Raw genomic sequence first — 26619 nt, 5'->3', positions numbered from 1 at the left:
CAGAATGTATTTTATAGCCTTTTATTCCAAAAGCGGACCACTGCTGGTGAATCATGGGCTGAATTCTGTGGTCAATGTATAAAAGGAAAGTCGGATCAAGTCTCCATAGCTTTTGATTAGTGTAATGATGTTCTGATCATTTTCAACAAGAGAGATCAAAGATGTCCGGCACAGACTCGATGGGCCGAATGGCCTCCTTCTGTGCCGTTATGACTTATGACTCTATCTGCACTTGACGTGCCGTAACCTGCAGGGCTACGGACCAAGAGCTGGGAAGTGGGATTAGGCTGGAGAGCTCTTTGTCGGCCGGCACAGACACGATGGGCCGAATGGCCTCCTTCTGTGCCGTAAATTTCTAGGATCGGTTGCACTATTGTTGTTTAACTATACTTCTGTCGTTCCCACCTCAGATTTTTCCGTCCAGCTCTTCCTCGAGGTTTTGAGACTTGCTCATCCTGACGCGCTGATCTTCCATGTCGGAAGTACTGTAGATGGAATGAATCGGTGTGGCACCACCGACCCAAACCCCTCTCAGCCAGACTGCTGAAAAGGGTTGAGTTTTCACATTGTTTGGCTTATGGGATTCACGTGAGGGCAATGCTTGGGAAGAGATTCCCGATAGTGCCAGGGAAATGAAGAATTCAGGTGGAATAGTTACTGTGCAAGTTTTGGTTTCCTTATCTGAGGAAGGGATATACTTGCCTTGGAGGCGGTGCAACGAAGGTTCACTCGATTGATTCCTGGGATGAGAGGGTTGTCCTATGAGGAGAGATTGAGTAGATTGGGCCGATACTCTCTGGGATTTAGAAGAATGAGGTGTGATCTCATTGAAACATATAAGATTCTGAGGGGGATTGACAGGGTAGATGCTGAGAGGTTGTTTTCCCCTGGCTGGAGAGTCTAGAACTAGGGGGCATAGTCTCAGGATAAGGGGTCGGCCATTTAAGACTGAGATGAGGAGGAATTTCTTCACTCAGAGGGTGGTGAATCTTTGGAATTCTCTGCCCCAGAGGGCTGTGGATGCTGAGTCGTTGAGTATATTCAAGGCTGAGATCGATAGATTTTTGAACTCTAGGGGAATTAAGGGATATGGGGATCGGGCGGGAAAGTGGAGTTGAGGTCGAAGATCAGCCGTGATCTTATTGAATGGCAGAGCAGGCTCGAGGGGCCGTGTGGCCGACTCCTGCTCCTAATAACCAGAGAAATGCATTGTAGAGCTGGCCTACTCTGAACGCCTGATGTTCAATCCTGATCAGTCACTGACAGCAGAAACTCATCAATGGAAATGCACATTGTTGACACGCATAACTCCCCATACGGTGTTGTCCATGCTTAGACTATCGAAGCCCGTTGGAAATTTGATCCCTGTAGGATTGTGCGTTAGAAAGAGAAGTAGCACAACGATCGGGCCGGGACCAATACTCCCCGTAATTGTTTTTTGGGGCCGCACAGGCCCCATTCAAAATTCCACGTGTGCGCAGTTTTTCCCCTTTAAAAGCCAGTGAGCCGGCTGCGCGGGAGCTTCGAGGGAACCTTGGCCGGGACCCAGTCATGGGTGATGGTAATGGGCCACACCGGGGTCTCCGGGCTGGGAGACTGGCCTGGACCCCCGAAGAGAAAGTGAAATCGCGTTTTCTAAATGACTTGAATGCGGCTCCCCTATAAAGGGGGTGCTGGAGACACACCTTTCTGGAAAGGGCCCCGGCATCTTCACCCCATCCTGTCCCCAACCCCTTCTTCTTTCGTAGTAGCAAATCAAATCAAATGTCAATATCTAAGTCAGATATCCAGGCCAAAGCTTCTGGTGTAACAGCGTGGATATCCTGTAGGCTGCCTGCGAGTTTCCTCTGAGGGCAGTGCATGTGCTCCAGGGTCTGATCAGGAGCTCCACAATCGCATGATGGGGGACGCTTTAATCTTCCATCTTATGGAGAAGGTGGCAGCATTATGTTCTGAGGCGGTTGATGGTTGTCCACTGTTTGCGAGGAAGGTTTGATCCTTCAGGTTGTACTGTGGGGTCCTCCATAAGGAACCCATTCTGTATGTCGCAGTTCTTCCGAGCATTTCGCCATCGGTCATCAAGGCTGAGGGGAGATTGCTGAAGGGCTTTGGCGACGGTCCAGGATGGTCTTTGAGACGGGTTGGTGGTAGGTTGTTCAAGTTGGCCCGGATCGGCATGTCCTTGTTGGTGTAGCGGTTGTATTCTCTGGAGACTGCATATCCGCGGCGTAGGTGTGGTGGTGCAATGTTCGCAAGCACGGGCAGCCAAGGTGTTGGTGTCGATAAAAGCGTACCGGTGATAATTCTCGTAGTAGAATTCAGCTGGACATCAACAGATTTGACATGCGGACTCGCTAGCCATGCCGGAGAGCAGTACTCCGCTGTGGAGTACACCAGGGCGAGCGCTGCCGTACGGAGGGTTTGAGCGTCTGTTCCCCATGTGGATCTGGCCAGTTTCTGGATCTAGTTGACCACACTCTTTAGTTTCTTCCCAAGGTTCTGGAGATGCTGTCTATATGACAGGGTACGATCGAGCGTAACTCCTAAATAGGAGGGTTTTTGGCCTGGTTTACCTTTGCACCGCAGGAGACTTTCAAAGCTTGATTTTCTTTGAAGGTTGGACCAGGCTTTCTGGCATGTTGGAGCTCGCAGACCTCCTCAGTGGACCTCTGGCGGAGTGAGCACCCTCAGTGGACCCCTGGTGGAGTGGGCACCCTCAGTGGAGCTCTGGTGGAGTGGGCACCCTCAGTGGAGCTCTGGTGGAGTGGGCACCCTCAGTGGCCCCCTGGTGGAGTGGGCACCCTCAGTGGATCTCTGGTGGAGTGGGCACCCTCAGTGGATCTCTGGTGGAGTGGGCACCTTCAGTGGATCTCTGGTGGAGTGAGCACCCTCGGTGGATCTCTGGTGGAGTGGGCACCCTCAGTGGAGCTCTGGTGGAGTGAGCACCCTCAGTGGATCTCTGGTGGAGTGAGCACCCTCAGGGGACCTCTGGTGGAGTGAGCACCCTCAGTGGATCTCTGGTGGAGTGAGCACCCTCAGTGGACCCCTGGTGGAGTGAGCACCCTCAGTGGACCTCTGGTGGAGTGAGCACCCTCAGTGGACCCCTGGTGGAGTGAGCACCCTCAGTGGACCTCTGGTGGAGTGAGCACCCTCAGTGGACCCCTGGTGGAGTGAGCACCCTCAGTGGACCCCTGGTGGAGTGAGCACCCTCAGTGGACCTCTGGTGGAGTGAGCACCCTCAGTGGACCCCTGGTGGAGTGAGCACCCTCAGTGGAGCTCTGGTGGAGTGAGCACCCTCAGTGGAGCTCTGGTGGAGTGGGCACCCTCAGTGGAGCTCTGGTGGAGTGGGCACCCTCAGTGGACCCCTGGTGGAGTGAACACCCTCAGTGGACCTCTGGTGGAGTGAGCACCCTCAGTGGACCTCTGGTGGAGTGAGCACCCTCAGTGGACCCCTGGTGGAGTGAGCACCCTCAGTGGAGCTCTGGTGGAGAGGACACCCACCATTTACATGTTAATCGTGGGATCTCCAAAAATTATGCTGGAACGATCATTTTCACAATAATAATTGGGTCGATAACCAGAGGCCATTAAGGTGATTGGCAAAACAACCAGAGGCGACATGAGGAAAAACTGTTTTACGCAGCGAGTGGTTAGGATTTGGAACGCGCTGCCTGATAGGGCGGTGGATACAGATTCAATAGTAGCCTTCAAAAGGGAATTGGATAAATACTGGAAGGAGAAAAAATTGCAGGGGTATGGGGAAAGAGCGGGGGAGTGGGACTGACTGGATCGCTCTTCGAAAGAGCCGGCGCAGACTCGATGGGCCGAATGGCCTCCTTCTGTGCTGTACTATTCTAAGATAGTACGTGCCCCTCCCCCTCCCCGTTCAGCCCCTATATCTCTTGCGATAAAGGCGGGTTATTCTTGCATTTCTATAGCGCCTTTCACGACCATCGGACGTCCCAAAGCGCTTTACAGCCAATGAAGTACTTTTTGAACTTTGGTCACTGTTGTAATGTAGGAAACACGGCAGCCAATTTGTGCACAGCAAGCTCCCACAAACAGCAATGTGATAATGACCAGATAATCTGTTTTTAGTGATGTTGGTTGAGGGATAAATATTGGCCCCAGGACACCGGGGAGAACTCCCCATGCACTTCTTCAAAATAGTGGCCATGGGATCTTTTACATCCACCCAAGAGAGCAGACAGGGCCTCGGTTTAACGTCTCATCCCAAAGACGGCACCTCCGACAGTGCGGCGCTCCCTCAGTACTGCCCCTCCGACAGTGCAGCACTCCCTCAGTACTGCCCCTCCGACAGTGCGGCGCTCCCTCAGTACTGCCTCTCCGACAGTGCGGCGCTCCCTCAGTACTGACCCTCCAACAGTGCGGCGCTCCCTCAGTACTGACCCTCCGACAGTGCGGCGCTCCCTCTGTACTGTCCCTCCGACAGTGCGGCGCTCCCTCAGTACTGCCCCTCCGACAGTGCAGCGCTCCCTCAGTACCACCCCTCCGACAGTGCGGCACTCCCTCAGTACTGCCCCTCCGACAGTGGGGCGCTCCCTCAGTACTGCCCCTCCGACAGTGCAGCGCTCCCTCAGTACTGCCCCTCCGACAGTGCGGCACGCCCTCAGTACTGCCCCTCCGACAGTGCAGCACTCCCTCAGTACTGCCCCTCCGACAGTGCAGCGCTCCCTCAGTACTGCCCCTCCGACAGTGCGGCACGCCCTCAGTACTGCCCCTCCGACAGTGCGGCACTCCCTCAGTACTGCCCCTCCGACAGTGCGGCACTCCCTCAGTACTGCCCCTCCGACAGTGCGGCGCTCCCTCAGTACTGCCCCTCCGACAGTGCGGCGCTCCCTCAGTACTGCCCCTCCGACAGTGCGGCGCTCCCTCAGTACTGCCCCTCCGACAGTGCGGCGCTCCCTCAGTACTGCCCCTCCGACAGTGCGGCGCTCCCTCAGTACCGCACTGGAATGTCAGCCTAGATTTTTGTGCTCAAGTCTCTGGAGCGGGACTGGAACCCACAACTTTCTGACTCAGACCCACAGTTGACACAGCTCCTCTGCGCGTGCGTTGGTAAATATGGGGGCTTTCCAGCTGCTGACACCCCTGAGGCTGATCTCCTTTTGCCACCTTGCTGAAAAATGACGTTGCCTTTAACGGGCTGCAGCCTTGTAAAGTCTAATGAAGGTTCCCAGAGGAAGTTGCGGTGGGTGAACGGTGGCTTCACATTGGTGGCTGTTGGGACTATCCAACCGCGCGCCCGTCAACGGGTGAAGAATCCAGGCCAATCTTTCTACAACTGAGGCTACGTTGAGTGCACAGACCTCTCGGCTCAGTGGGTCCGTGCCGGCGTTTATGCTCCACTCGAGCCTCCTCCCACCCCTCTTCATCTCACCCCCATCAACATCTCCTTCAATTCCCTTCTTCCTCATGTGCTAATCTAACCACCCCTTAAATACATCTACACTATTTGCTTCAACCACTCCCTGTGGTAGCGAGTTCCACATTCTCACCACTCTCTGGGCAAAGAATGTTCTCCTGAATTACCGATGGGATGGATTGGTGTGAATATCTTATATTTATAACCCCTAGTGGTATCATTCTAGATGTAATTAGCGTACACAACAAGACCTAATTACTGCTACATTGCTTGCCCAGTGTCATGAATTAAATAGTTAGGAAAGTGCTGTGGAATCTCATCTTGTGCGCTTTGCCATCTGTGCTTTGAGATTGATTTACTGGGAGGGGGCGGGGGGTCTGATCAAGAACAGCCTGGCCTGTAATAATGTACCTGACTTTTAAATAGTGTTGACGGCTCCACTGACACCTGGTAACCAGCATGAGGGATTGAACAACAACAACAGCAACAACTTGTATTTATATAGCACCTTTAATGTAGTAAAACGTCTCAAGGCGCTTCACAGGAGTCATAACGGCTCAGAAGGAGGCCGTTCGGCCCATCGAGTCCGTGCCGGCTCTCCGTACAGCAATCCACTCAGTCCCATTCGCTCGCTCTATCCCCGTAGCCATGAAAGTTTATTGCCCTCAACTGCCTATCCAATTTCCTTTTGAAATCCTTGAGTGTCAGAGGGGCAGTACTGAGGGAGCGCCGCGCAGTCGGAGGGGCAGTACTGAGAGAGCGCTGCACTGTCGGAGGGGCGGTACTGAGGGAGCGCCGCACTGTCGGAGGGGCAGTACTGAGGGAGTGCCGCACTGTCGGAGGGTCAGTACTGAGAGAGCGCTGCACTGTCGGAGGGGCGGTACTGAGGGAGCGCCGCACTGTCGGAGGGGCAGTACTGAGGGAGTGCCGCACTGTCGGAGGGGCAGTACTGAGGGAGCGCCGCACTGCCGGAGGGGCAGTACTGAGAGAGCGCTGCACTGTCGGAGGGGCGGTACTGAGGGAGCGCCGCACTGTCGGAGGGGCAGTACTGAGGGAGCGCTGCACTGTCGGAGGGTCAGTACTGAGGGAGCGCCGCACTGTCGGAGGGGCAGTACTGAGGGAGCGCCGCACTGTCGGAGGGGCAGTACTGAGGGAGCGCCGCACTGTCGGAGGGTCAGTACTGAGGGAGCGCCGCACTGTCGGAGGGGCAGTACTGAGGGAGCGCCACAGTGTCAGAGGGGCAGTACTGAGGGAGCGCCGCACTGTCAGAGGGGGCAGTACTGAGGGAGCGCCACAGTGTCAGAGGGGCAGTACTGAGGGAGCGCCGCACTGTCGGAGGGGCTGTACTGAGGGAGCGCTGCACTGTCGGAGGGGCAGTACTGAGGGAGCGCCGCACTGTCGGAGGGGCAGTACTGAGGGAGCGCCGCACTGTCAGAGGGGTAGTACTGAGGGGGTGCTGCACTGTCAGAGGGGTAGTACTGAGGGGGCGCTGCACTGTCGGAGGGGTAGTACTGAGGGGGCGCTGCACTGTCAGAGGGGCAGTACTGAGGGGGCGCTGCACTGTCGGAGGGGTAGTACTAAGGGGGCGCTGCACTGTCAGAGGGGCAGTACTGAGGGGGCGCTGCACTGTTGGCCGGGTAGTACTGAGGGGGCGCTGCACTGTCGGAGGGGCAGTACTGAGGGAGCGCCGCACTGTTGGAGGGGCAGTACTGAGGGAGCGCCGCACTGTCGGAGGGGCAGCACTGAGGGAGCGCCGCACTGTCGGAGGGGCAGTACTGAGGGAGCGCTGCACTGTCGGAGGGGCAGTACTGAGGGGGCGCTGCACTGTCGGAGGGGCAGTACTGAGGGAGCGCCGCACTGTCAGAGGGGCAGTACTGAGGGGGCGCTGCACTGTCGGAGGGGTAGTACTGAGGGGGCGCCGCACTGTCGGAGGGGCAGTACTGAGGGGGCGCCGCACTGTCGGAGGGGCAGTACTGAGGGGGCGCCGCACTGTCGGAGGGGCAGTACTGAGGGAGCGCTGCACTGTCGGAGGGTCAGTACTGAGGGAGCGCCGCACTGTCGGAGGGGCAGTCCTGAGGGAGCGCCGCACTGTCAGAGGGGTAGTACTGAGGGAGCGCCGCACTGTCGGAGGGGCAGTGCTGAGGGAGCGCCGCACTGCCGGAGGGGCAGTACTGAGGGAGCGCTGCACTGTCGGAGGGGCAGTACTGAGGGAACGCCGCACTGTCGGAGGGGCAGTACTGAGGGAACGCCGCACTGTCGGAGGGGCAGTACTGAGGGAGCGCTGCACTGTCGGAGGGGCAGTACTGAGGGAACGCTGCACTGTCGGAGGGGCAGTACTGAGGGAGCGCCGCACTGTCGGAGGGGCAGTACTGAGGGAACACCGCACTGTCGGAGGGGCAGTACTGAGGGAGCGCTGCACTGTCGGAGGGGCAGTACTGAGGGAACGCTGCACTGTCGGAGGGGCAGTACAGCACATTGAGTGTCTCCGAGTATTTTAAGGGAAAAAAATTTGACACCGAGCCAGATAAGGAGTAATTAGGGCAGGTGACCAAAAGCTTGGTCGAAGAGCTAGGTTTTAAGGAGCATCTTAAAGGAGGAGAGAGAGGTAGAGAGGTGGCGAGGTTTAGGGAGGGATTTCCAGAGCTTAGGGCCCAGGCAGCTGAAGAGGAAATGTTTTTTTTTCCCTCTTGCTGACCTACTGTGGCTAGTCTGGAGGCCTCAGGTTGTTAAACCTCTGCCTCCCTGCGCATCAGTGAACCGTGACTGTATTTGTCGCTGACGTTATTTGGCTCGCTAATTGCTGATGATCTCTGTTGCCTTAAGCTTCTAAAGTGAAAGCCTTTGATGGCCTTTGTATTGTACCAACTGTCTTCATTCTTGGCCGAGAGCAATCGTTAATGACGTTACGGAGCTACTCTCGGTGGAAGCGGTTCGTTCACTGAAGCGATCACCGCGCTGTCCGTTCCGCCCTCTTTATGCCACAGGGCATATTTAGCGACGAACAACTGTGCGGTCCCAGTGAATGTAAAGGTTCTCGCCCACACGGCTAGACAGAGGTGCCCGCAGCCAGGCCCAAGATAGCCGAGCCGATGGCAAGTGCCGTTAACAAGATCGGACAGGTCCCCCGCTGAAGGAACATTTCCGCACCTTTGACAGCAACACCACATTGCAGTTACGTCCAGTCGCCCTCTTCTTGATGCTGCACCCCCATCAGGGTCAACAGGGTACGGTAGCACACTGGTGATGTCACTAGACTGGTAATCCAGAGGTCCTGGACTGGAAATTTAGTTAGACGTGAGTTCAAATCCCACCACGGCATCTGGGAAATTTAATTTTAGTTAATTAAATAAATCTGGAATAAAAAGCTTGTATCAGTAATGATGACCATGAAACTACCGGATTGTTGTAAAAACCCATCTGGTTCACTAATGTCCTTTAGGGAAGGAAATCTGCCACCCTTGCCTGGTCTGGCCGATATGTGACAGCAATGTGGTGACTCTGAAATGGCCGAGCGAGACACTCTAGTTGAATAAGAGGGCTCACCACCACCTTCTTGAGGGCAATTAGGGATGGGCAGTAAATGCCGGCCTTGCCAGCGACGCCCACATCCCGTGAATTAATTATTTTTTTTAATGAAAATGGGATCAATCTGATCTCCGGGTATTTTTTTTCAAGTTCTCTGGAGGACTGGTGCATCACTGTCACTCGCCTGCCCCAGATGGCCAGAGAGCCTGGTGATTGCCCACAATCAGGAGGGCAGCAGGCTCGCACACCCACTCCTCTCGAGACCGCACCCAGCCCCCCTCAACCCCGCTGCGCAAGATGGCGGATCCTGCTCTAAGATGATCAACGACCTACTTCCTCAAGGGTCGAGGCTGCTTCCTTCACCTGGACCCCGGCCCTCTTGCCGCTATCTGGAGACCAGCCATCTTCTCTCGGCGTACCGGGTCCCTGGAATGGGCTGGCTGCCTTTTTTTGCGGGGTTGGGGGGGGGGCCAAGGGGAAGCAAGAACTCCCGCCGTATGGAGCCCCAGCCTCTTGCCCTGCCTCTCCCTACCTCCAAATCCCTTCTGCATTATTGGCCTTTGAAGGACTGGCAGAGGGTCCATCTGCTAGAAAACTGGCTCAGAATTCCTGGAGGCAGTGGGGACCCAGTGTAACTGGGACCCCTGCCTATTTTTGGTGGGTTTCACTGGAGTTACAGTTGGATTACAGCAGAGCCCTCGACGGAACTCAGCGCCAATGTCTCTCTTGTTTATGGATGGCCTTGGGGGCTTCCCTCTAATTCTGTTTGCCCATTCGGCTAATTTGGAGATTTATTGTAAGTAATATACTGCTTCCTTGTTGTCTGTTAATTGAATACCAAGGGCTGGATCTTGACGGGGGCGGGATGCGTAGGCGAGTGAGGGCGGGCGAAGTTTGGGTTTCCCCGCGTGTGGTGCAGTTTCCACTCCACAGCGGGCGTAGTTTTGCTACGACAGGTTCCCCGCCCTGATTGACGGGGGCTTGGCTTCCAGTCGGGCGGGGAGCAAGTGACCAAAAGGTTGGTCGAAGAGGTAGGCTTTAAGGAGCGTCTTAAAGGAGGAAAGAGAGGTAGCGAGGAGCAGGTAGGTCGTTTGCTGCTGCTAGTGGGAGCTTTGGTGCGGGGCGGGGGGGAAGTGTTCCGATCCCAGACCCTGGGGCGGGGGGTGGTGGTAATCCCCGACAGGGGGGGAGGAGGAGCTTGATGTGAGAGGGGGGAGCTTGGGGGGCCAGGGGTGGGGGGGAGAAGCACTCGCCCTCTCTCCGAAGCTGTCCTTGCCCCCTTTCAGCTGTCAGGTTTCCCAAGGCCTGGGAAACCCAATCGATCAGTGTTAAACCTGCGAAGCAGGTAAAATCAGAGGCTGCCAGCCTCATTAAAATATTCACGTTGCCGTCCTGCCTCATGGGAACAGGTTGTCTGCCCGCCCCCATCCCACCTCCATTAAACCTGGAAGTGGGCAGGTTGGGGTCAGGCTTGAGATTTTTTAATGTTTTACCATCTCACCCGACCCCAACCCACCCTTTTGTAGGAGTTAAGATTCATAAGGAAAAGAAAAAAAGAAAGACTTGCATTTCTACAGCGCCTTTCACGACCACCGGACGTCTCAAAGCGCTTTACAGTCAATGAAGTACTTTGTGAAGTGTAGTCACTGTTGTAATGTAGGAAACGCGGCAGCCAATTTGCGCACAGCAAGCTCCCACAAACAGCAATGTGATAATGGCCAGATAATCTGTTTTAGTGATGTTGATTGAGGGATAAATATTGTCCAGGACACCGGGGAGAACTCCCCTCTTCTTCGAAATAGTGCCATGGGATCTTTTACGTCCACCTGAGAGAGCAGACGGGGCCTCGGTTTAATGTCTCATCTGAAAGATGGCACCTCCGACAGTGCAGCACTCCCTCAGTACTGCACTGGAGTAGAGTGTCAGCTTAGAGTGGGACTTAAACCCACAACCTTCCGACTCAGAGGCGAGGGTGCTGCCCACTGAACCACAGCTGACACACAAGGTGTTCTGTTCAATCCCTGGGCAATGGTCCCTTATCAGATATTGTGTGTGGAAGGTCACACTTTGGTTTGTAGTGAGTGCGGGCTCGCTCACAGGATTGCTCCTTGGTGCTAAGTGCAGGAGAAATACTGCACAAAGGCCTAAGATTGTAACAATAACCTTGTTAAGAGATGTTCTCGTTTGAGGTCCTCATCCGCTCTTTTCGCTGTCCTTTCTCGTGACGAGTTTCTTTTGCATTTTCAATTTCTTACAAGATTCTGAGGGGGATTGACAGGGTCGATGCTGAGAGGTTGTTTCCCCCTGGCTGGAGAGTCTAGAACCAGGGGTAACAGTCTCAGGATAAGGGGTCGGCCATTTAGGACTGAGATGCGGAGGAATTTCTTCACTCAGAGGGTTGTGAATCTTTGGAATTCTCTACCTCAGAGGGCTGTGGATGCTGAATCGTTGAATATATTCAAGGCTGAGATCGATAGATTTTTGGATACTTGAATAGCGTGTCCATACACCCCAGTTTTCCGGGGTGGGGGGGGGGGGAACAGTCCCCAGATGAGGCCCTGTGTCCCCGGACGAACAATGTCCCTGGAAGTGTCCCCGGTTCACGAAACTCGTCCCCGAATAGATGAGAACCATTGTCATTGGACGATATGCATATCGCACCATTAGAGAGAATCACAGTCTCAGGTCAATGGACTGAAGAGTGTTATTTTATTATTTATAAACGGTGTCTGAATGCGCTTCAATAGTGTGACGCCACATCCACGGTAATTATATGCACATTTGTTGTTTGTTTGTAGTGTAGATGTTCAACTGTTAAAATATAGGCTGCTAAAAGTTTTTGCCTCGCTACACTGCGCGACCTGCATTTTCCATCCTGGCCACTTTGCTGTGCTCCCACCCCAAGCGTCCCCGTATTCGGCTTAGAAAATATGGTCCCCCTTCTCTAGGGGAAATCAAGGGATGTGGGGATCGGGCGGGGAAAGTGGAGTTGAGGTCGAAGATCAGCCATGATCTTATTGAATGGCGGAGCAGGCTCAAGGGGCTGAGTGGCCGACTCCTCCTAAGAACATAAGAAATAGGAGCAGGAGTCGGCCATTCAGCCCCTCGAGCCTGCTCCGCCATTCAATGAGATCATGGCTGATCTTCGACCTCAACTCCACTTCCCTGCCTGTTCCCCATAACCCTGGACTCCCCTGTAGCTCAAAAATGTCTATCTCCGCCTTGAATATATTCAGTGACTCAGCCTTGAATATATTCACTGACTCCGCCCCCACAGCTCTCTGGGGTAAAGAATTCCAAAGATTCACGACCCTCTGAGAAGAAATTCCTCCTCATCTCTATTTTAAATGGGCGACCTCTTATCCTGAAACAGTGCCCCCTAGTTCTAGATTCCCCCATGAGGGGAAACATCCTCTCTGCATCTACCCTGTCCAGCCCCCTCAGAATCTTATACGTTTCAATAAGATCCCCTCTCATTCTTCTAAACTCCAATGAGTATAGGCCCAACCTGCTCAACCTTTCCTCATAAGACAACCCTTTCATCCCAGGAATCAACCTCGTGAACCTTCTCTGAACTGCCTCCAATACAAGTATATCCCTCCTTAAATAAGGAGACCAAAACTGTACGCAGTACTCCAGATGTGGTCTCACCAATACCCTGTACAGTTGTAGCAGGACTTCCCTACTTTTATACTCCAACCTCCTTCCAATAAAGGCCAACATTCCATTTGCCTTCCTAATTACTTGCTGTACCTACGTGCTAACTTTTTGTGTTTCATGTACGAGGACCCCCAGGTCCCTCTGTACCGCAGCGTTCTGTAGTCTCTCTCCATTTAAATAATATTTTCTCTTCTTCCTCCCAAAGTGGAGAACCTCACATTTGCCCACGTTATACTCCATCTGCCAATTTTTTGCCCACTCACTTGACCTAATTCTTATGTTATGCTCTTCCTCAGCAAAAGATCTGGGGGGGGGAAATTGGGTCGCGCCCCCTTTGGGGCGTTAACGGGAGGCGTAAATTAACCACATTTCCCCCCCCCCCCCGGGCTTTGTGACCCTCCGGTTCCATCTTCCCTTTGCTTGTTGCGATTCACAAACTCACCGTCGCTGCCTCTTTAAGGTCACTTTGACTTTTTCAATTTCACCAATTAAGGCATCTGCTCGCTGTTTCACCTCATAATGGTTGTGTTTTCCTTTGTACTAATTGCTATCCTTGTATTTGGTCCTCACATGCTTGAGTTTCTTTGTTCGAGCCGCTGTTTTATCTTGCTCCTCATTGTTCTACTTTACATCATTAGGCTTTGCTTGCTGTTGTTGCCGCCCTGTGTTTAGCCTGCCGATTTGCAAAGACACTTTGTGGTGGAGCACATAATGACTATTTTTAATTGTTTGGTTTTAACATCCTGAGAATTCACAACAGTTTCACGTTGGGCATCTTTAACTCTCTCCCCTTCTTCTTACAAGCAGTTCCAGTTCTGTGTTTGCTCCTGAATTGTCTGCCGCTGTGTCTCTGTAGTATTGGTCCCCTACAACCCCCCGAGGTATCTGCGCTCCTCCAATTCTGGTCTCCTGCGCATCCCCGATTTTAATCACTCCACCATTGGCGGCCGTGCCTTCAGCTCTGGAATTCCCTTCCTAAACCTCTCCACCTCCCTATCTTTCTCTCCTCCTTTAAGACACTCCTTAAAACCTACCTCTTTGACCAAGCTTTTGGTCACCTGCCCTAATATTTCCTTACATGGCTCGGTGTCGAATATTGTTTGATAATCGCTCCTGTGCAGCACCTTGGGACGTTTTACTACGTTAAAGGCGTGATATAAATGCAAGTTATTGTTCTATTATATTGATATATAACCCTCCACAGGTGCCATACACAACTCCTCAGATAATGAAGCAGTCCATGCCCGCATGCAGCAAGACCTGGACGATATTCAGGCTTGGGCTGATAAGTGGCAGGTAACATTCACGCCACAGAAGTGCCAGGCAATGACTATCTCCAACAAGTGAGAGTCTAACCACCGCCCCTTGACATTCACTGGCATTACCATCGCCGAATCCCCCACCATCAACATCCTGGGGGTCACCACTGACCAGAAACTTAACTGGGCCAGCCACATAAATACTGTGGCAACAAGAGCAGGTCAGAGGCTGGGTATTCTGCAGCGAGTGTCTCACCTCCTGACCCCCAAAGCCTTTCGACCATCTACAAGGCACAAGTAAGGAGTGTGATGGAATACTCTCCACTTGCCTGAATGAGTGCAGCTCCAACAACACTCAAGAAGCTCGACACCATCCAGGACAAAGCAGCCCGCTTGATTGGCACCCCATCCACCACCTTAAGCATTCGCTCCCTCCACCACCGGCGCACCGTGGCTGCAGTGTGTACCATCTACAAGATGCACTGCAGCAACTCGCCAAGGCTCCTTCGGCAGCACCTCCCAAACCTGCGACCTCTTCCACCTAGAAGGACAAGGGCAGCAGGCGCACGGGAACACCACCACCTCCAAGTTCCCCTCCAAGTCACACACCATCCTGACTTGGAAATATATCGGCCGTTCCTTCATCGTCGCTGGGTCAAAATCCTGGAACTCCCTCCCTAACAGCACTGTGGGAGCACCTTCACCACACGGACTGCAGCGGCTCAAGAAGGCGGCTCACCACCACCTTCTCAAGGGCAACTAGGGATGGGCAATCAATGCCCACATCCCAGGAACGAATAAAAAAATATATAAATACAAGTTGTTATTGTTGTGCAGTAATCCTTCAATGATTGGGGGAAAGGAGCAATTGTTTCGGCCGTCGGTCAGTCACGGTGGAGATTATGATTTCAGTTGCTGGCTTGGGGGTGGGCAGGCACTCATCAGAGATTGATGAGAGCTTTCTGTGAAAAGGCAAAAATGTAATAATGCTGTTTAAATTGCGATTCCCTCACAGCTCAGTGATTAGACAATAGAGCTTACTTCAAGGCTGCTGCTGTATGTTAGACAGATTAAAGGCACTTGACACAAACCATGCACGGGGTCTTGTGATCTCTAGTCAATTGTATGTTTCCAGAAGTGTGTGATGTCCATTAAACGTTCAGCGACGAAGTGTCGCATGGCTCTCCTGTCAAGCCCAATCCAACACGTTAAATTGGAATCAGGGAAAACTGTCATCGTGTCTTTAGGGAGTACTGTGACCATTAATTCATGTCTGGCTTGGAATAATTGCACGAACAAAGGCTTCTTATCCTTATACATTCAAGTTCTGTCTTCAATAAGGAGTAGAAGCTTCGAAGAAAGCGGAACAATTCAACCGCTTTAACTGAACAATGTGAAGACGCCACAATTTAATGGCATTGTAGGAGCACAGGAACAGGAGGAGGCCAGTCAGCCCCTCCAGCCTGTTCTGCCATTCAATGAGATCACGGCTGATCTGTGATCTAACTCCATATACCCGCCTTTGCCCCATATCCCTTAATACCTTTGGTTAACAAAAATCTATCAATCTCAGATTTAATATTAACAATTCACCCAGCATCAATTGCTATTTGGGGAAGAGAGTTCCAAGCTTCTACCACCCTTTGTGTGTAGAAGTGTTTCCTAATTTCACTCCTGAAAGGTCTGGCTCTAATTTTTAGACTATTTCCCCTAGTCCAGTGTCAGCCATGGCTCAGTGGGCAGCACCCTCGCCTCTGGGTCAGAAGGTTGTGGGTTCAAGTCCCACTCCAGAGACTTGAGCACAAAAATCCAGGCTGACACTCCAGTGCAGTGCTGAGGGAGTGCTGCACTGTCGGAGGTGCCGTCTTTCAGATGAGACGTTAAACTGAGGCCCCCGTCTGCCCTCTCAGGTGGACATAAAAATCCCACAGCCCCTACTTATCTTTCAATCAACATCACTAAAACAGATTATCTGGTCATTATCACATTGCTGTTTGTGGGAGCTTGCTGTGTGCAAATTGGTTGCTGCATTTCCTACATTACAACAACAGTGACTACACTTCAGAAAATACTTCATAGGCTGTAAAGTGCTTTGGGATGTCCGGTGGTCATGAAAGGCGCTATAGAAATGCAAGTCTTTCTTTTCCTGGACTCCCCAACCAGCGGAAATAGTTTCTCTCTCTCTACCCTATCTGTTCCCCTTAATAACCTGAAAACTTCGATCAGATCACCTCCGTGTAGATTAGGTTCCCTCTTGCTGGCCCTGCAAACACTGGATTTTTGGGGCCAGTTTATCAAAACGACTGGGCTCAATGATCTGACTGACCTTTTTCATGTTTCCTGTTTTTGCTACTGATATTATACCCATCGTTCCTGTGCCGGCTCTTTGAACGAGCTCTCCAATTAGTCCCACCTCCCCCCCCATGCTCTTTCCCCACAGCCCTGCGAATTTTTCCTTTTCAAGTATTTCTCCAATTCCCTTTTCAAAGTTACTATTGAATGTGCTTCCACCGTCCTTTCAGGCAGTGCATTCCAGATCACAACAACTCGCTGTGTAAAAATAAAAATTCTCCTCATCTCCCCCTCTGATTCATTCTCTTTACATCCGTGGTGTCTAGGGCCGGACGAGCTCGTTTTCACACCTGATTTTTCAGTCCTGGCTGCTGCTGATTTTTAATCTCTTCTCTTTCCGGAATGTCTCTGAATTTAAGCCCGCAGTGGGAGGCTGGGATTGGGGACTGGGGAGTTGGGAGTTGGGAAGGCAGGTTTCCATTTCAATGTCTAGCGGAGCAGAGGCGAGCAACAGCTGATGGGAATGAACTGATAATAGCCTTGCGGCTGGGTCCGTCAGGACCCCGTGTATAAGGTTACCCCGCCCCCTCCCCGCTCCCTCCCCGCCCCCTCCCCGCTCCCTCCCCGCCCCCTCCCGCCCCCTCCCCGCTCCCTCCCCGCTCCCTCCCTGCCCCGCCCCCTCCCCTCCCCGCCCCCTCCCCGCCTCCTCCCCGCTCCCTCCCTGCCCCGCCCCCTCCCCTCCCCGCCCCCTCCCTGCCCCCTTCCACCCCTCCCCCTCCCCTCCCCTCCCCGCCCCCTCCCCGCCCCTTCCCCGCCCCCTCCACACCCCCTTCCCCGCCCCTCCCCGCACCCTCCCCGCTCCCTCCCCGCCCCCTCCCCGCCCCTCCCCGCCGCACTACTCTTAACTCCAGAGCAGGTACGTGAAGTTCTAATACAGGAAATTCTCATTTAAACGGCACCTAAATATCCGGAATTCTCTATTAACCGGCAAAATTCTCACTCCGAAAACAACACCTCAATAACCGGAAATGTTGCCGAGTCCGGGTCTCCCGCGGTGGCCGAGTTAGTCAGTGGGGGTAGTTCTCCAAACTGCCACTACTCGGCTTCTTGGCGCTGTCGGAAGTCGGAACACCTCAATAACAGGAGTCTGACTCTTTGTTTGTTAAAAATAGCCTTGGTAGATAACCCTCTCCGTCATTCGGAATTTTTAATCAACCGGCAACACGCCGGACCCGTCGGTGCCGGATACCAGAGAGTTTCCTGTACTGCAGATTCTGGAAATCTAAAATATAAGCAGAAGATACTCAGCGGGTCAAGCATAGATACGTAGATACATAGAAGATAGGAGCAGGAGTAGGCCATTCGGCCCCTCGAGCCTGTTCCGCCATTTAATGATATCATGGCTGATCATCCAAATTCAGTACCCTGTCCCTGCCTTCTCCCCATATCCCTTGATCCCTTTAGCCTTAAGAAATACATACAACTCCTTCTTGAATATAGTTAATGAATTGTCCTCTACTGCCCTGTGTGGCAGAGAATTCCACAGGTTCACCACTCTCTGGGTGAAGAAATTCCTCCTCATCTCTGTCCTAAATGGCTTACCCCTTATCCTTAGACTGTGACCCCTGGTTCTGGACTCCCCGATCATCGGCAGCATCCGTGGAGAGAGAAACAGAGTTAATGTTTCAGGTCGATGACCCTTCGTCAGAACTGGAAAAAGCTGGAGATGTAACAGATATTAAGCAGATGCAGAGACAGGGGTGGGGGGGGTGGTTTAGGAGGGGAGGAAGGAATTGAAGGAATATACTGTGCTTATGTAAGAGGCAGGAAAGATAAATTGTTGCAAATGGGAATGGCAAAACCATACAGCATGAAAAATGGGGGCAGGAGTTATTATCTGAAATTGCTGTTTCACCTGGAAGGCGTGTTTGGGGAGTGGACCAGGCTGTCGCGGAGGGAGTGGTCCCTTCGGAATGCTGAAAGGGGAGGTGAGGGGAAGATGTGTTTGGTGGTGGGATCACGTTGGAGGTGGCGGAAATGGCGGAGGATGATCTGTTGAATGTGGAGGCTGGTGGGGTGAAAGGTGAGGACAAGGGGAACTCTATCGTGGTTCCGGGAGGGAGGGGAAGGGATGAGAGCAGAAGTGCGGGAAATGGAACGGACACGGTCAAGGGCCGTGTCAACCACAGTAGAGGGGAATCCTCAGTTGAGGAAAAAGGAAGACATGTCGGAAGCACTGGTATGGAAGGTGGCATCGTCAGAACAGACGCGGCGGAGACAGAGAAACTGTGAGAATGGAATAGAGCCCTTACAGGAAGCGGGGTGGGAGGAAGTGTAGTCCAGGTAGCTGTGGGAGTCGGTGGGCTTGTAGTGGATGTTTGTCGAAAGCCGATCGCCAGAAATGGAGACGGAGAAGTCAAGGAAGGGAAGGGAAGAGTCGGAGATGGACCATGGGAAGGCTGGAAATTGGAAGTAAAGTGAATGAACTTATCTAGTTCAGGGCGAGAGCAGGAAACGGCACCGATACAATCATTGATGTACCGGAAAAAGAGGTGAGGGAGGGGACCCGAGTAGGACTGGAACAAAGAGTGTTCCACATATCCCATGAACAGGCAGGCATAGCTAGGACCCATGCGGGTACCCATAGCAACACCTTTAATTTGGAGGAAGTGAGTGGAGTCAAAGGAGAAGTTATTCAATGTGAGAACAAGTTCAGCCAGGCGGAGGAGGGTGGTGGTGGATGGGGACTGGTTGGGCCTCTGTTCAAGGAAGAAGCGGAGCGCCCTCAGGCCATCCTGGTGGGGGATGGAGGTGTAGAGGGATTGTATGTCCATGGTGAAAAGGAGACGGTTGGGGCCAGGAAACTGGAAATAAACATGCTAACTTCACTATAAATGTGACCAGGAGTGGATCGACAGCTCCTCTATTATACCTGAGTAAGCGATAAGCACAGGCAATGAATGATCCCAAAATCCCTTGGGCCTGAGAGGGTGAGGCGATGACGTATGCGAGATGGGTGGTGGGGGGCAGCGTGAGGCGGGGGGGGGGGGTGCTGAAGTTACAGATAGGGCCCAGCTCTGCCAGGGTTTCCATCTCCATTAAGCGTTGAGCAAGAAGTGCCAACCTTTTCCATCTTGACATCAGTGGGGGAGGGGGACTGACTGGATCGCTCTTCAAAAGAGCCGGCGCAGACTCGATGGGCCGAATGGCCTCCTTCTGTGCGGTGCTATTCTACGATTCTAATGGTGGGTCAAAGTGAAAGGAGAGGCACAGAAGGCCAGAGTTGGAGATCTTGACTCTGAGACAGTAGAAGCAATAGGGATCCTAGCTCTGAACCCTGAGACAGCCCAAACAGGACCTCACCACGTAGAATCAGAGAATTGAAAACAATACTCTTGACATAACTTAAAAAGCTTGCATTTATATCGCACCTTTCACAACCACAGGTTGTCCCAAAACCACTTCACAACCAATTCATTATCGTCGAAGTGTGGTCGGTCACTGTTGTTACGTAGGCCGATGTGGCGGCCAATGAGCTGACAAAGAGGAACGCGATGAATGACGGATTGACCTCTGGTTGGTGGTGTTGGCGGAGAGATGAATGTTGGCAGAAAACTGAAAGAATTGACTGCCCATTAGTACATTCACCCGAAGAGAGACACACGCGTCTCATCCAAAAGACAACCCCTCTAACAAAGCTGCGCTATCTCAGTCTGAATTACGTTTCCAAGTCTCGTATGATAATAGGCATTGGTGAGCAGTTCAGCATTAATTACCGATGGTTCCTATGTTGATCCTTCTTTAATAAACTGAAAAGACTGATTTCAATAGTACAATCGATTTCCCTTGTCTGTAGGCTGCATCCTCATTGAAAAGTGGTCACAGAGATAAGAACATAAGAATTAGGAGCAGGAGTCGGCCATTCGGCCCCTCGAGCCTGCTCCGCCATTCAATAAGATCATGGCTGATCTTCGACCTCAACTCCACTTTCCTGCACTATCCCCATATCCCTGGATTCCCCTAGAGTCCAAAAATCTATCGATCTCTGCCTTGAATATACTCAACGACTGAGCCTCCACAGCCCCCTGGGGTAGAGAATTCCAAAGACTCACCACCCTCTGAGTGAAGAAATTCCTCCTCATCTCAGTCCTAAATGGTCGACCCCTTATCCTGAGACTGTGACCCCTGGTTCTGGACTCGCCAGCCAGGGGAAACATCCTCCCTGCATCTACCCTGTCAAGTCCTGTAAGAATTTTGTATGTTTCAATGAGATCACCTCTCATTCTTCTAAACTCTAGAGAATATAGGCCTAGTCTACTCAATCTCTCCTCATAAGACAATCCCCCCATCCCAGGAACCAGTCTGGTGAACCTTCGTTGCACTCCCGCTATGGCAAGTATATCCTTCCTTAGGTAAGGAGACCAAAACTGTACACAATACTCCAGGTGTGGTCTCACCAGGGCCCTATATAATTGCAGTAAGACGTCTTTACTCTTATACTCAAATCCTCTTGTAATAAAGGCCAACATACCATTTGCTTTCCTAATTGCTTGCTGTACCTGCGTGTTAACGTTCAGTGATTCGTGTACAAGGGCACCCAGGTCTCTCTGAACACCAATTTAAAAAATACTCTGCTTTTCTATTTTTCCTACCAAAGTGGATAACTTCACATTTCTCCACATTATATTCCATTTGCCATGTTCTTGCCCACTCACTTAGCCTGTCTATATCCCCTTGAAGCCTCCTTGCATCCTCCTCACAACTTACATTCCCACCCAGCTTTGTATCATCAGCAAACTTGGATATATTACATTTGGTCCCCTCATCCAAATCATTGATGTAGATTGTGAATAGCTGAGGCCCAAGCACTGATCCTGGCGATACCCCAGTAGCTACAGCCTGCCGACCCGATATACTGATGTGCAAGCTGATAATGCAACTTTGAAAGTAATGCATTTCAGTCACTGAAATTGACAGATCAATCGGAAGGACAGATATTGCAGGTTTAACTTAACGTTATTACGGGCTAATCAGCCAGGAGATCTACATTTGCCACATCAATATAATAGTAAAATCTAGTTTGGCAACGGAATAATTTTGTCTGAATTTCCAGTGGGAATTAGATGGAAACTTCGGGAAGTAACAGATTGTCTTTTCAATTCTTGGTTAACTGCCCACATTCAGATGAATTTTTCATTTGTAACATTTACGCTTTTACTCATCTGAGGAGACCAACCCTGCGACATCTTTGATGAAATTATTTTTAGCACTTTCACAAGGAAATCTGCACTGAATAAATATGCATATTGGCTGACAAATAAAGATTACGACAATAGAGATTTTATCGATTAATTTTGCAAGCCTCTAAAACATTAGACAATGCTATTATAAATCATTACGGGGATATTGGAGACAGGTGTGGTGGCGATCACATGTATATTTTATAGTCTTTACACATACTTCAGTGAGACCCCTGCAGTCACCTTAGAATATATTATGCTGATCAAAAATGCGATGTGCCAGATGGTCTAAATTTATGATACTGCAAATTTCACATCCAATCTTTGAAGAATGGTGATTTTTTTTTTACTCATTCACGGGCTGTGAACGTCGCCAGCAAGACCGCCATTTATTGCCCATCCCTAGTTGCCCTCGAGAAGGTGGTGGTGAGCCGCCTTCTTGAACCGCTGCAGTCCGTGTGGTGAAGGTGCTCCCACAGTGCTGTTAGGGAGGGAGCTCCAGGATTTTGACCCAGCGACGATGAAGGAACGGCGATATATTTCCAAGTCAGGATGGTGTGTGACTTGGAGGGGAACTTGGAGGTGGTGGTGTTCCCCGTGCGTCTGCTGCCCTTGTCCTTCTAGGTGGAAGAGGTCGCGGGTTTGGGAGGTGCTGTCGAAGATGCGCATTTCCATTTTGTTGCTTGGAATTACTCTTACAAAGTAACTTTAGTGTTTGCAAAGACACCTTGGCCTAGAAATTCAGTGGCCTGCGCCACCAGTTTGCGCCCAAAGAGGGCTTTTGCGCCACTGTCCAAACCTACCGCGATATTTAGTGGGGCGCTAATGGTGGTGTTAGCCTGTAGCGCTGCGCCGCCACCGATGACGTCATCGGTGTGTGCAGCGCCCCGCTATCGCCCCGCTGGCCATATTTGGTTGCTGCCGCCTCCTCCGCGCCGGCCGCAAACAGCGACCGGTACACAGGGGCCTACCTGTGGCGGTAGTGGGGCGAGTTAAGGTGGAGGTGCGGCCGGCCGCTTTTTCGGCGGCCGCCTGCCCGCACCTCCGTCCCCGGCCTCCTACACCCCCCCCCCCGCGGCATTGCCGGCTGTTTCCAGAGAGCCCGGCACTTCTCCTTGGTGCCGGGCTCATTTGCCGGCACTCGCGAGCAGGGATCGCGCTGTTGCAGGCACCTCCCCCTTAAGAGTGAGAGGAAGGCCTGCAGTACCGCAGGCTGCCGTGCCGCAGCGGGTGGCGCTGCGGCACTTTGTACGCCGATATTCAGTTTCAGCGCCCCAAGCAGGGCGCCGAAACCCTTGTTTAGCGGCCGGCTTCCACTTGGGGCGCTGAAACTGAATATCCCGCTGGCGCAAGTGGCTCCGCGCGCAGCGGTAATTCCGGCGCCCAGGCGAGCTGGGCGCCCCAAACTGAATTTCTAGGCCCTTGGGTTCATTGGCTAGACAGTAAGAGACGCGTCGCCCAGAATGATCTGCTGGGTCAGTATTTGACATTCTGATTTGCAGTTTGTTGCACTGAACAAGGTTATCCAGAAGTAGGATGTCTTGAGACATTCCCTTAGCCCATGCAGTGGTGAGTCAGACCCTGAGTGACATTTCCCAGCAGAAGATCACTGAAGTGGTTGCTTCTGTTTGACAAAACCTTGCGCCGATTATAAACACGCTGGCCAAAAGCCAAGGGGGGGGGAGGGGGGGAAATTTGGTTGATTTGTGCCTCCCGTTAGCGTCTTAAGAGGGCGCAAAGCAACTCGTGCCCGGGCGTGGCGCCGTTAACGCCTCCCGCGAAATTCAGCGGGTGGCTAGGGGCAGCGGTAAACGTTAGTGCCCTGCGGCGCTGCGCCTCCGGCGATGACGTCATCACCATGCGCGTGCGCCCCACTCGTGCCCCGGCCGTGATCTCCGGTAGCGCCCCCTGACTTACCGCTGGACGCTATGTCCGACAGGGCCAAGGGGCCCTACCTGCGGCCGGGGCGGCGCAAATTAAAGGGGAGGTGCCGGGCGGCCATTTTTGTTGCTGGCCGCCTGCCAGCACCTGCCCCCGTTTCTGCCCCCGGCCTCCTGTGAAGCCCCCCCCCTGCGGAGTGCCGGCTGCTCTCTGTGAGCTTGGCACTTCTCTTGAGTGCCGGGCTCTTTTGCCGGCATCCCGATCCCTGGTGGCCCAGCTGGGCCCTGGTCGCGCTGTGCTATGACCCTCCCCTTTAATAAGGAGAGGAAGGCCTGCAGTACTGCGGCGCAACATGCAACAGAGCATGGCACTGCTACACGAAGCGCTGCGATATTCACTCGCAGCGCCCCAAGAGGGAGGTGGGGCGTTTCCAGTAGAGCCCCGCCTCCCTCTTGGGATGCTGCCAGTGAACTTTGGCCGCGGGGGCGCTAATTTTTTCGGGGCGCTAAAAGTGGCGCCCCGGCGAAGTTAGCACCCCAAAGGGGGCGCGACCCACTTTTGCCCCCAAGTTGTTTAATCAAATACGACAAAACATTTATTGCGATGGAGACCCTGACATTATAAAGCCATCGTTATTTTTTATTATGGTTTAGGAATTAGTTACGTTTAATTTTATAACGTCTGAAGGATTGAGCCATTTTAAAATGTAAATCGGTTAGCAAAGATTACGAGCCCCTGATGGCTATGATTTAATGCCTTGATGTTCCCCTTCCCAACTTGTCTCAAGTCATTTCTTAACTTACAAATAAGAGAAAAGGTAAGCCGGCCTATTAAAAGTATTCCAGTACAGTCCCCACCACATGTACTACCCACGGTTATTGTGGACAACTGCTTATACCGGCCGACTAGCGGCCCCCATACATGTCAATTCCAGTTATACCCATTGCAAGGCTTCGGTTATTTGGGGCAATGTCAGCATCTGTCCAATCAGCTCTTCGCACCTCCTCACCGAGCGATAACCTTCATTATCAAATCCCCTACAGTTGCCGATTTAAGCGCTCCGCTTGTTTCGAGCAGACTCGGGTGCGATTACCTGGGCTGCTCACAGTCGAGACGGTTAATCAGCCACGGGAGCAGCAGTGCCCTGTGCAACGACTGAGGTTTGACCCAGCACCTCGTTTATCGGACAACACCGTGTTAGCAACCACCGCGCCTGCTTCAACCAGCGGGGACGGTACGGTGGCACCCCGTGGCTCAGTGGGCAGCACACTCGCCTCTGAGTCATGAAGGTTGTGGGTTCAAGTCCCACTCCAGAGATTTGAGCACAAAAATCTAGGCTGACACTCCAAGTGCAGTGCTGAGGGAGTGCTGCACTGTCGGAGGTGTGGTCTTTCGGATGAGACGTTAAACCGAGGTGGACATAAAAGATCCCATGGCATTATTTTGAAGAAGAGCTGGGGAGTTCTCCCTGGTGTCCTGGGGCCAATATTTATCCCTCAACCAACATCACTAAAACAGATGATCTGGTCATTATCACATTGCTGTTTGTGGGAGCTTGCTGAGGCGCAAATTGGCTGACATGTTTCCTACATTACAACAGTGACTACACTTCAAAAAGTACTTCATTGGCTGTAAAGCGCTTTGGGACATCCGGTGGTGGTGAAAGGCGCTATAGAAATGCAAGTCTTTCTCTTCTTTTGACTCCGTTTACCTTTCATTGGGCCCTGACTTAACCCTGACTGTTTGCCCTCAACCTTGTCTAGTCTTCATGCCATGGCCGTGACGTTGCTGTGAATCCTGTCCGCTCTTCACCTGGGGAACGATCTCTGCCGATTCTGACCATCTTTGAATTTATTTTCTCTCTGCAGGTGATTGCTGAAGAACTGTCGGGGAACGATGACTATGTGGAGCTGACATTTAGTGCAAGAAAACTAGACGATAAGGTAAGAAAATAAAAAGAAAGGATCTAATCTGAAAAGAAATGCATCACTTGCGGCTCAAGCTGTTTAATAATTTTTTGTCCTTTTATTTATTGCTTATGTCAGCCGTGGCTCAGTGGGGCCGCACTCTCGCCTCTGAGTCAGAAGGTTGTGGGTTCAAGTCCTGCTCCAGAGACTTCAGTACAAAAATCTAGGCTGACACTCCAGTGCAGTACTGAGGGAGTGCTACACTGTCAGAGGGGCAGTACTGAGGGAGTGTCACACTGTCGGAGGGGCAGTACTGAGGGAGTGCTACACTGTCGGAGGGGCAGTACTGAGGGAGTGTCACACTGTCGGAGGGGCAGTACTGAGGGAGTGCTGCACTGTCGGAGGGGCAGTACTGAGGGAGTGCTGCACTGTCGGAGGGGTAGTACTGAGGGAGTGCTGCACTGTCGGAGGGGCAGTACTGAGGGAGTGCTGCACTGTCGGAGGGGCAGTACTGAGGGAGTGCTGCACTGTCGGAGGGGTAGCACTGAGGGAGTGTCACACTGTCGGAGGGGCAGTACTGAGGGAGTGCTGCACTGTCGGAGGGGCAGTACTGAGGGAGTGCTGCACTGTCGGAGGGGCCGTCTTTCGGATTAGACGTTAAACCGAAGCCCCGTCTGCTCTCTCAGGTGGATGTAAAAGATCCCACGGCACTATTTTGAAGAAGAGCAGGGGAGTTCGCCCCGGTGTCCTGGGGCTAATATTTCTCCCTCAATCAACATCACTAAAAACAGATTATCTGGTCATTATCACATTGCTGTTTGTGGGAGCTTGCTGTGCGCAAATTGGCTGCTGCGTTTCCTACATTACAACAGTGACTACACTTCAAAAAGTGCTTCATTGGCTGTAAAGCACTTTGGGACGTCCTGAGATCTTTCGCTCTTTGGCCAAAGTTTTGCCGGCGCTCAGCGGACGGGATGGGTGGCAGGTCAGCTGTGAAATTTTAAATGATTGACAGTGGGCTGGGAACCCGCTGTCAAAACGCGCACACTGGACTTTCCCAATGTCGGGTCTGCCAGCGCTGAGTAGACCCGACAGGCAATGGCGGGGGAGGCAATTAAAATCATCAGTGGCTTGCTTACAGCCACTTAGCAATGGCTTTAAATTGACCTTTTAGATTTGACAGCTTGCCCACGGGTTTCCCGCTGTGCCTAGACTGCGTCTGTGGAGCTGAGGCGGGAGGTCATTGGCCATTGAATCAGCTGATAAGTTGACAGCTTCAAATGTACAGTAAAAGTTCCCACCTTCCAGAGATATCTTCCCTCAGCCACAAGCTCTTCCTCACTGCATTTCCACAACAGATTCAGGATGCTGCAAGTCTATACACAAATCTCCATCCAGTCTGACCTCATTACCTCTCCCACCATTGACAGATCGCTTCTGTCGTCTCTACTTCATCTGCCCTCTATTCC

At 52.4% G+C, this 26619-nt stretch overlaps 1 protein-coding gene across 1 annotated transcript in view; it reads left to right on the top strand.

Moving 5' to 3' along the window:
• cpne4b (copine IVb) overlaps positions 1-26619 on the top strand; it is a 542136-nt gene that overhangs the window by 359021 nt on the left and 156496 nt on the right. Inside the window, exon 5 of the mRNA XM_085989288.1 lies at positions 25112-25186. Within this exon, the coding sequence (XP_085845414.1) occupies positions 25112-25186 (75 nt within the window). The remainder of the gene's footprint in view (positions 1-25111; positions 25187-26619) is intronic.

Source organism: Somniosus microcephalus, chromosome 5 (genome assembly GCF_052327205.1).
Source record: "Somniosus microcephalus isolate GS21.2 chromosome 5, FLI_Smic_1.0, whole genome shotgun sequence".
Taxonomy (NCBI): Eukaryota; Metazoa; Chordata; class Chondrichthyes; order Squaliformes; family Somniosidae; genus Somniosus; species Somniosus microcephalus.
The sequence above is the reverse complement of the archived record's forward strand: the minus strand, read 5'-3'. Positions and strand labels throughout refer to the sequence as shown.